The sequence below is a fragment of the Caenorhabditis elegans genome, chromosome II (assembly GCF_000002985.6).
Source record: "Caenorhabditis elegans chromosome II".
Lineage (NCBI taxonomy): Eukaryota > Metazoa > Nematoda > Chromadorea > Rhabditida > Rhabditidae > Caenorhabditis > Caenorhabditis elegans.
The window spans coordinates 14,743,719-14,754,448 of record NC_003280.10 but is presented as its reverse complement, the minus strand read 5'-3'; the positions used below and the strand labels follow the sequence as shown (position 1 = coordinate 14,754,448).

General features: G+C 33.8%; 2 protein-coding genes across 2 annotated transcripts; both read left to right on the top strand.

The window, feature by feature from the left end:
* The first annotated feature begins 571 nt into the window (after positions 1–571).
* Positions 572–1,558, top strand: tac-1 (Transforming acid coiled-coil-containing protein 1). The gene is made up of 3 exons (NM_064658.8): positions 572–802; positions 866–1,202; positions 1,255–1,558. The coding sequence occupies exons 1-3, from the start codon at positions 574–576 to the stop codon at positions 1,469–1,471; spliced, it is 783 nt and encodes a 260-aa protein (NP_497059.1). The 5' UTR covers positions 572–573; the 3' UTR covers positions 1,472–1,558.
* Positions 1,559–1,959: 401 nt separating this feature from the next.
* smg-9 (Nonsense-mediated mRNA decay factor SMG9) lies at positions 1,960–7,559 on the top strand (the record flags this gene model as incomplete). The annotated part of the gene is made up of 6 exons (NM_064657.5): positions 1,960–2,190; positions 3,027–3,332; positions 4,484–4,652; positions 5,275–5,581; positions 6,396–6,568; positions 7,124–7,559. The coding sequence occupies 5 exons, from the start codon at positions 1,960–1,962 to the stop codon at positions 6,538–6,540; spliced, it is 1,158 nt and encodes a 385-aa protein (NP_497058.1). The 3' UTR covers positions 6,541–6,568; positions 7,124–7,559.
* Between the last annotated feature and the right edge of the window lie 3,171 nt (positions 7,560–10,730).

Genomic DNA, 10,730 nt, shown 5'->3' with positions numbered 1-10,730 from the left:
AATGAACAAAATAAGGTCCTGGCCGCTTCCCTTCTCTGACCTAGCGCTTTCTAGGCCAACTGCACTTTTATTTGGCGGTTTTTTATGCAAAAGTGTATTATATTAATTTTTTTCGCAATAAAGATGTGTTTTTAATCATTAAAATAGTTTAAAATGAAGAGAAACATTGAAAATTGAAAGATAACAAAAAATGTTTTTAAAAAAATTCTACAGTACTTTTTAAAGGCGCAGTCCAATTTTTGTATTGATTTTCCCGCCACGATTACTCTTGTGGACTCTTTTTTCGTGCTTTTTTTGTTGTTGGTTATGGTTTTTACTGATTTTTTTTGAATTAAAAATTAAAAAATGACTTTTTTAATTAAAAATTTGTTTCAATTATTTTGAAACCCTCTTGTAAAGCCTTGTAAAACAAGAAAATTGAACTACAGAAGTTTTAAAGGCGCATACTAATCTTCAAAACAATTTTCCTACCACGAAAATAAATGATGACGCGGGAAAACTGAAGAATCGTTAATTTTCTCCGTTTTTCACGAAAAATGTCGGTTTTTTCTATTAAATTCATCCGATTTTCAGATGTCGCTCAACACAACCTTCACCAAAGAGGACGGAACCGAGGTCGTCATCCCATTCAACGGGTCGCAAAATGGGCATCCGGAGAACGAGGAGCCAGAGGTTGAAGAAGCCGCGGAGCCCAGTTCTTCAGTGGAGACACTGTGCGGTGCCACGAGAGGCGACATCATTGTGATGAAGCACACGACGAAGGCGCTCACAGAGTTGATCGAGCGGCTCTTGCACTCGGATGGTGAGAAGCTTTGAAAAATTGCTAAAAGAGATTTTAAGAGGAATAAAACCATATTAATTTCAGAATTCGAAGTCCGTCGCTGCTCAAACGGCCAAATCATCTCACAAGGCCGCTGCAACGGAACAACGCCAGGAAACGGCATCGGAGGCGGCGGGGCATCAAGCGAGGAGCTCGAAAAAGCGCTGAAAGATCGAGATGCCGCCCGTGCCGAAGCCGACAAGCTCCACGCCAACTACGCGACACTGTTCGCCTCGTTCAACACGGTTCGCGAAGCCGCCAACGACATCCGCGGCGAGTACGAGGACGCGAGGGACAAGCTGAAGCTCGCCGCCGCCGAAGTTGACGAGTGGCAGGCAAAGTTCCTCGCCGTCAAGGATAATGCGAATTCTGAGCTTGAGAGGTGAGTGAGAGAAAATTTAATTTGCAACATGTAAGAATATATTTCAATTCAGAGCATCCGTGGAGTACGACGATCTTCTCCGATCCCACGATGAGAACACAAAGGGACTCCGTCTGCGTGTAAAACGCCAGGAAATCGAGCTCTCCAGCAAGAACGACGAGATCAAGGTGCTCACGAACCGCGTGTCGGAGCTCTCACAGATTTGCGATCAACTTCTGAATGATGTCGACGTTTCCGATGGGATGTCCGTTATTTCGACGGATGCATAATTTATTTCTGTAAAATATAATATTTCTTCCCCCCGCCTTTTCGCTTTCCGCCTTATATTTTCTAATTGTACATGAATTTTTCAGCTTATTTATTTGTTTTCCAGATTATTTGTATGAGAAACAAGTACAAAAGGCTTCGTTTCAGTATTTTACCGAGAAAAACTACAATCTTCTAAATTTTCGCGCCAAAGATACAGCGCCCGGTCTCGACACGAAAAACATTTGCCAAATGCAAGCATGTGTGCGCCTTTAAAGTGTACTGTAATTTCCAGGCCGAATTTGTTTTGATTTTTTTAGTTCTCACTTGTTTTTCCAAACAATTTATGCGTTGTTACGAGGTTTTTGTAATAAAAGTCAATAAAATTCCTACAGTAATCTTTAAAGGCGCACACCTCTTTTCAGACTGCCGCATGGATTTTGAGCGAATTTTTTGATTAAAATGTATGCAAAACTTTCAAAATTTCTATTAAAATCTTGCAATTTTCCAGATGAAAAAAGTGGAAATTCTGAAAACATCTCGGCCATCATCTGCAGGAGGCGCTGCCCGACCCTCCACAGCGAGCCCAACTCATGGAGCACCGAAAATCGCCATCAAAACACGTCCGGTGGCCGATGACGTGGCGCCTACCGCCGCTACGGTCATCGAGCCATCGCAAAAAGCGATGAAGGAGTCTGTGCGATTTTTGACGGATTTCGGAGAGATTTCCGATGCGATTTCAGTGTGTTTTTTATTTTAATAATTTATTATGGAGACGCAGAAAAATGGCTTCTTGAAATTGGAGACGTGAAAACGCGCTCCACCGAACTATGGGTCTCGTTAGGGTTTGCTCGTAAATTCAAATGCTTCCAAAATTTTAAAAATTAATTTGAAAAATGTTCAAGCATTTTTCGTACTTTTTCTCAATTTTGAAGCATTTTTTGTGTTTTTTCTCAATTTTGAAGCATTTTTTGTCAAATTTCTTAAGTTTTTTGTGCTTCTTGCTAATTTTAAAGCATTTTTCGTATTTTTTGTCAATTTTTTAAGCATTTTTCGTCCCTTTTGACAGTTTTCAAGCATTTATCATTTATAATTTCAACAAAAAATTTCAACACATTAAAAAAACAGAAGACGACGAAAAAAACGAAAAATGCTTGAAAATTGACAAAAAAAATTACAAAAATTGCTTGAAAATGTTAAACAAAAAACACGAAAAATTCTTGAAAATTGACAAAAAATTACAAAAAAATTCTTGAAAATGTAAAAAAAAACACGATAAATGCTTGAAAATTGAAGAAAGAAGCACGAAAACTACTTGAACATTGACACAAAAAAATTACAAAAATTGCTAGAAAATTGAAAAAAACATTACAAAAAATGCTTGAAAATCGACAAAAAAAGGTCGAAAAATCCTTGAAAATTGACAAAAAAATTACGAAAAATAGCTTGAAAAAGTTCAAAAACAAAAAAACGAAAAACTTGAAAATTTTTAAAATTACGGTTTCGCCGCCAAACAACTAACGAGACCCATTATTCGGGGGTGGAGTTGACCGTGGAGCGCATTTGTAATTTTTCCAGGATCTCCTCACATCGAGCCCCAACTTCAACGTTATCTCTGCGATCGGGCCGCAGGGCGCCGGAAAATCCACATTGCTGAGCATGTTGGCAGGGAATAATTCACGTCAAATGTACAGGGAATACGTTTTTCGGCCAGTTTCTCGAGAAGCCAACGAACAATCACGACATCAAACAATTCAAATCGATATTTATATTGTAAATCATCAAATTTTCTTGGATTGTCAGCCAATGTACAGTTTTTCGATTATGGAAGGCCTTCCGAAGGTTCGAGGTGGACGATTCGATGATTCCACTGCGATGAGTGATGTGAGGAAGCATTTTAGACACAAAAAATCGGAAAAATTGGTTTAAAGGCGCACGAAAAGTTCTGTAAAGGTCTTGCCACGAAATTAGTTTTTCATTTAAATTAATGAGATCAGGGGTGGACGGATTTTCGCCAACAAATTCGACAAATTGCCGATTAGCCGGAAATTTCAATTCCGGCAATTTGCCGATTTGCCGGAAATTTTCAGTTCCGACAATTTTCCGGTGTGCCAATATGCCGGAAATTTTCATTTTCGACAAATTGCCGATTTGCCAGAAATTTTCAATTTCGGCAAATTTTTTGTTGAGAAATTCGGCAATTGCCGGTTTGCCGATTTGCCGGAAATAATCAATTCTGGCAATTTGCCGATTTTGCGATTTTCCGGAAATTTCAATTACGGCATTTAACCGATTTGCCGATTTGCCGGATGTTTTCAATTCCGACAGCTTGCCTGAAATTTTCAATTCTGACAATTTGCCGGTTTGCCGATTTGCCGGAAATTTTCAGTTCCGACAATTTGCCGATTTGTGGGAAACTTTCAATTTCGCCAAATTTTTTTATCGACAAATTCGGCAATTGCCGTTTGGCCGATTTGCCGGAAATTTTCAAATCCGGCAATTTGCCGATTTGCCGGAAATAATCAATTCTGGCAATTTGCCGATTTTGCGATTTGCCGGATATTTTCAATTCCGACAATTTGGCGGTTTGCCGATTTGCAGGAAATTTTCGTTTTCGGCAAATTGCCGATTTGCCGGAAATTTTCAATTACGGCATTTAACCGATTTGCCGATTTGCCGGATGTTTTCAATTCCGACAACTTGCCTGAAATTTTCAATTCCGACAATTTGCCGGTTTGCCGATTTGTCGGAAACTTTCAATTTCGCCAATTTTTTTGTCTACAAATTGGCAATTGGCGGTTTGCCGATTTGCCGGAAATAATCAATTCCGGCAATTTGCCTATCTGCCGGAAAAATTCGATTGCCGCCCACTCCTGATTGGAATATTAATTCCAAAAATATATAAAAATTCTAGAAACTAGACTTTAACATTCAAAAAAAAAAGGTTTGAAAATTCACCAAAACAAAATTCACCAAAAATTTTTATGCCCTAAAGTGAAAATCTTTAAAAAAGTAAAAATTTTCATTAATTTCAGACCCTCCGGCTCACCGCATTCCTGCTCTACGTCAGTCATACGGTACTCGTCGTTTCCGAAACACATTACGATAAAGTCATCATTGACACGTTGAGGGTTGCCGAACAAATTCGACCGTATCTTGCAATTTTTCGTCCGAAACTTGCGATTGATAGGAAGACCAATTTAGGTAGAAAAAAAAATGAAAAAAAAAACTGGCAAGAAATGGGCGGGGTTTGGAAAATAGGCTCCGCGCAATTCTTGGTTCTCCGAATTTCGCAAGACGCAGTTTTAGCGAAGACTGTGCAAGTTGATGCATGCAGAATTTTAAAGGGATTTTGTACTACACGTGGACAAGTATGAATTTATTTTTTTCGTATGCATTTGTGAATGGCTGAAATGCATATATTTTTGGATCATTTTTTGCATTTTTATAATTTTTTTTGGAAATTGGAAATTTTTTGGAATTTTAAATTTTGAAATTCCAAAAATTTTGGAATTTTTAAATTTTTAAAAGTTTTGAAACTTTGAAAGTTTAGAATTTCGGAGTTTTTTAAATTATGGAATTTTAAAATTTTGGTATTTGGGAATTTTGAAATTCCAATATTTTTAAAATTTCAAAATTTTTGAATTTTTGAATGTAAAATACGAAAAGAATAAGCAAAAAACTATTATTTTTATTCAAAAAACAAAAGTGAAATCATGCGAAAAAAAATGAATTCGCACTTGTCCACGTGTAGTACAAAGTCCTCCGTAAATCGACATGCAGAAAACCGTACCGCAGTCTTTTTGCAAAACGAAAAAAATTTCAGTATTCATCAAAACGAAGGCGAGCTCAATCGACCTGGCGCCTACAGTAATCCGGGAACGGGAAGAGCTTCTTCGACTAAGTTTCCAAGATTCTCGATGGCTGAAAGTCTCTCAGGAACCCTTTAAAACGCTGATAGTCCTGGAAGAGATTCGTGTCCGGCGTGAGCATTTGTTTGAGGAGGGCGATGAGCCTGACGAGGCTGCCTCGCTTAATGAATTTGACGAACAAATCGCAGAGTTACGAGAGGAATTGCAAAAGAATCGAGAGGATTTTACAGTGGAAACTGCGGCGATGGATGAGAAGAAATGGTACGTTTTTTAATTTTAATTTCCAAAAAAATATTTTTTTGGACAAAAAATATCGAATTACTTCAAAAAAAAAAAACAAAAAAAGTCCTAAATAATGTTTTGAAAAATAGTTTAAGGTTTTTGATCCAAAAAATTGAAAGAGACTTTTTTCAACCAAAAAAATTGGAAAAAAAATTGTTTTTGCAAAAAAACCAAACAATTAAAAAAAATCTGAAAATGAATGGAATTTTGGAAAAAAACAACCCAAAAATTGTTGAAAAAAAGCAAAAAATCAAAAATTTTGTTAAAAATCCAAAATGTAAAAAAATTCAATTTCTGCAAAAAAAAACTCAAAAAATTGGAAAAAAAACAATTAAAAAACAATTTTCACAAAAATACCAAAAGTTAAAATAAAAACCGAAAAAAAATCAGTTTCTGCAAAAAAAAACTTCCAAAATTATTTTTAGAAAACCAAGAAAAAACCAAAAAATTTTTAAAAAAACACAAACAATTGTTTTTTAGAATATTTGCAAAAAAACCAAAAATTGTTCAAAAAAACCAAACAATTTAAATTTTAAAAAACAAAAAAAATCATTTTTGCAAAAAAAAACCCTAAAAACCAAAAATTGAAAAAAATACAATTTAAAAAAAAATTAATTTTTGCAAAAAAAAAACCTAAAAACTAAAAAAGAAATCTAAAAATTAAAAAACAAAAAAATACAGAAAATCATATTTTGAAAAACCAAAAAAATAAACAAGAAATTATAATTTTTGAATTAAAAAATCCAAAAAAAAGTGTTTTTATAAAAAAAAATAAAAATTTCCGATTTTTCAGGCTCGACATGTGCCGAGAAGTGATACGAGACAAGACGTTGCACAAAACACTCAAAGAATATCAACGAGCAATGACCGACGGTGTCCGCACACATTTTGACAATGGATTCCATGCGGAAAGAGACGCGAACAAATTTTTTAGCTGAAAAATTCCGGTTTTTTGGAAATTTTTAAGTATGTAACTTTCAAAAAAACAGTGTTTTTATTGAAAAACTGCTATGTTTTTCAAATTTTCGAATAAAATTTTAAAAAAAGCTGAAAAAATATTCTCTCAAAATATCACCAAAAAATCTAAAAATTTTTTTTCTAAATGTTTCGATTTTCATTTTAAAAACCTCTAACAAAAAAATTTGGAAAAATATTAATTTAAAAAAAAACTCAATAAATAATGTACGGCTTTAAAAAAAAAATTCGATTTTTTAATGCCAAAAAGTGAAAATATTATTTTTTAACAATTAAATAAAATAATAATATGCATTTCTTTTCCGATTTTTTTTCCGATTTTCTCAAAAACAGAAATTCAAACAAAAAATTGAACAACATATTTTTAATCAAAAATCTTTAAAATGATAATACATTTAACATCAATTTTCAATTTTCACTAAAAACACCATATTTTTCCCTTAAAAATACCAAAAAAATCAAATTTTTCCCGGCAGACACCCAGGACCCCAGAAATTCCTCAAAAAAGCGTTATTTAAATTTTCAAACCCAAAAAAGTGTCTTCAGGCCTACCTACACATCATACTCATCACCATCCAACAACTGATATAATCCCAACCTTGTTTTTGCCTTTATTTTTTCTCCTCTTATGCATATTTTCTCCATATTCCTACTCTCCAGGACGACCGGCCGTCTCTCTCTTTAATCCGGGAGCAGCACCACCACCGTCACACAATTTCCGCCTCATCGCCACTCATCGGGGAGCCGAGAGGCTTATATTCCTGCCATAAATCCCCCCGTGCTTGAGAATTTTTTTCCCCATTTTTTGTTGTAAAATTTTTTTTTAATTTTCTTTTTTTTTTATGTATAATTTTTCCAATTTCATTCCCCATCATTATATCGTTTTTTTTTTTGTATTCCCATTTTTTGAGATCTAAATCAGTTGGGTATTGTTGTGCAGTTTTTGTGCAAAACAACCGGATAAAAACACTGCAAATTTCTTTTTCGTTTTTCTTTTTTTCCTCGGTTGAGCTGTGAGCAAAAAAAAAAAGAAAGAAATCGAGAGATTTTCGATTTAAAATTAAATTTTTAATATGAAAAATTTAAATTAGTTTCCAAGTGTCAGTTTCAGGACTTTTCCTTTTTCTGTCCTTTTCTATTCGATTCTCAAGTTTTCTGATATGTAAACTACTAAAAATTTTTCGAGAATTTAAATAGTTTCCCAATTGTCGTAGGTTTAGTGCATTGCGTACTTGGCATCACATTCCACGACAATTTTCAAATATTTCGTTTTAAAATCCACGGAATAAAGATATTTCTAGGCCATGTAGAGGATTCTAGAGCGAAAATTTGAAATTTTCTGCAATTTTGCGTAAAATTCGGTGCAAGACTAATTTTGCGTACTTGGTATCACATTCCACGACAATTTTTGAAATATCAAAAATTGTCGTCGTTTTCGGTGTTTTGTACGTAATACTATTAGTTGACAATAGGGACAATAGTACATTTTTTTTATCCGCCAGCAAAAAAAAACACCGAAAAACAGAGAATCCGGCCTCGTGGTCGAATTTCTTGAAATTTTCTTTGAAATGTTTCTTGTTCACCGGAAGTGTCCGCCACCCCACCATCACTTGCATTTTTCGTAAAAAAAATGACGTGATTACTCGTGAAATGCGGTTCCACGTACGCAATTGCGTGCCAAACATCAGATTTTACGAAATTTCTAGGGAAGTTCAAATAATGCCAGTGAATTTGGCCTTTCTGTGCAGATTTTGGTCTAAAAATCAAAAATTAATCGGTCCTAACTCGAGTCTATTTTTATTCCGAAGTGAAAGTGAACTTCATTAAACTTGCATTAAATAAATGTTTCCTGACGGAAAAGTTCAGAATTTTTGTCTTTTTTTTTGGTTTGGAAGTTGGACTGATGTGACATGGCCGAGTTTTCGTTCAAAATTAGGTGATTTCACGTGGACGAGTTTCTCAGTTTTTTTCGGCCATGGCCACATAATAAAAGTCCCCCAAGTGTTGCGTACATCATATCAAATTTTACGACAAACTCTCAGAAATTTGAATAAAAAGTTTCATTTTTTCTAAAAATTGGGCGAAAAACAGTTCGTGGCTTGGAATCAAATTATAATTAAAAATGTCTGAAAATTTGTCGTGAATTGTAATGTTTTAGTGAAGAAACATCAATTTAAAACTAGAAATTGAGAGTAAAAGTATTTTTTTTCTAAATTGTTCATTTGAAATTCAAGTCACACCGAATTAAATTCCATTGCTTTCTTTATTTTGCCATTTTTTCTAAATTCTAGTTCTATGATTATCTATTCTTTTTTTATTTATAAAGTGTAAAGCCCTTTATAAAGTGAAAAATAACATAAAAATCAAATTCTGGCTTATAAATTAGATTTTTTTCGCTCAATTTTTCTAAAGCGGCGGATAACAAGAAATTGATAAGTTTACATGACCTACTGCTCTTAATCCCATTTCTTCTCGCAGTTTCCCACCGTCCAGTTGCTAAGCTCCGGCGAGGACTGACGTCAGCATGACCTTGAAATTGATTTGTTCGAAAAAAAGCTCAAAAATGGAAAAGGGAAGCCGTATTTTTTTCATGAAAGTCGGATTAGGATTTTCCAATATAATAAACACATTTTTTTATAATTTTTATAATTTTCTAGAAAATTCGACTGGAGACAGTGGATTTTTAAAAAGTAATTTTCATGGTAGTTTATCCCTTTTTGCGCGTCAAGCTTGATGTATTAATGCGATACCACATTTGACGCGCAATTTTATGCCAATGCCTTTTGCTCGAATGAAAAGTAATCCATAAATCCACGAGCATAACAGGAAATTAGGTTGGGGACCACCTAATTTCCGGTTTATTTTTTTTCTGGGATTTCCGCTTGAGACCTTTCTGGGTTAGTCCTCAGAAAATATAAATGTAAAAAAACTTTTTGATCTTCAACCCTTGTGAAGACAATGGGCAAGTGCTTTTGACATTTTTAGATGACGTTCCCTTCTTTTACGGGCTTCAAACTCTAGACTAGGAAGTGACGGAGCTAATTCGTGTTTAGGCGTCAGGCAGCAGTAGGCAACTTTGTGCCTACACTTTTTTCGAAAGTAGATTTTTTTTTAAAATTTTTATTCACTTCAAAAATTATAAGTAACCCTAAAATATAAATTTTGAAAAAAATACCTTTTTTGTATTATATTATATTTTTTTTGTTGAAAAATCCTTGAATTTTATGGCATCACTTCCTTCAAAAAGTTATTCCAAATCGAAATTAAATAGTCAAATATTTTCCAAGAAATTCCTGAAAATTTTGCTGAAAACAAGGTTCAAAAACAACATCTTCCAAGTTGAAAATATCTCAAAAAAATATATTCCACCCTCTCAATTTTTCTGCTTCCATATCCGGTGTCGAGTCACTTGATTTATTCATTTTACTACTAACCTTTTTCTTCATTTGTTAATTTTTTCTTTCCTCATTAGCAGCGATAGACGCTCAAAAATCAAAATTGTTCACCTGGAATTTTATGGCAATTTCAGTTTTTTGAAGTTAAGCTTTGCAAAAAAAATGCGACAAGGTACAATAAGCTTTTCAACAATATTTATTTGAAAAAGACGTCCAAAAAATTTTCATAGAAATCGACAATTTTTTTTGAAATTAAATAAGTTTACAATGTAACCTTCTATAATAAATTAATTTTTATGAATATTTTCAATTAGAATTTTTATTCGATAAGATCCTAAAATAAATATTATTGACATTTAACCATTCTCATTAGGATTAGTGCACCTTTTTTGCGGGCGTATGCCACGTCAAAAAGATATTTCTCGATCTTTTTCGGATTTTGTCATTAATACCATTTAATAAGAAGATATGTCATACTCTATATTACTATTTATTTAAATTTCTTACAAAAAGTTTTTTTTTAATGTTTAATATTCTGAAACTTTTTGTATCGATCTTGAGGAAATATATTTTTTTAGACGTGGTACAACTCAAGGGGCAACTTTTTTTCGGCAAATTGCCGGTTTGCGGATTTGCCGTTGCCGGATATCAATTTGCCGGAAGTTTTTAGAGGGATTTTTTAAAAGATTGAAACACTTAAAACTGTGCCTTTTTGAAATTTTCTCCCCGTTTTCTTTAGATATTTTCATACAATTTGC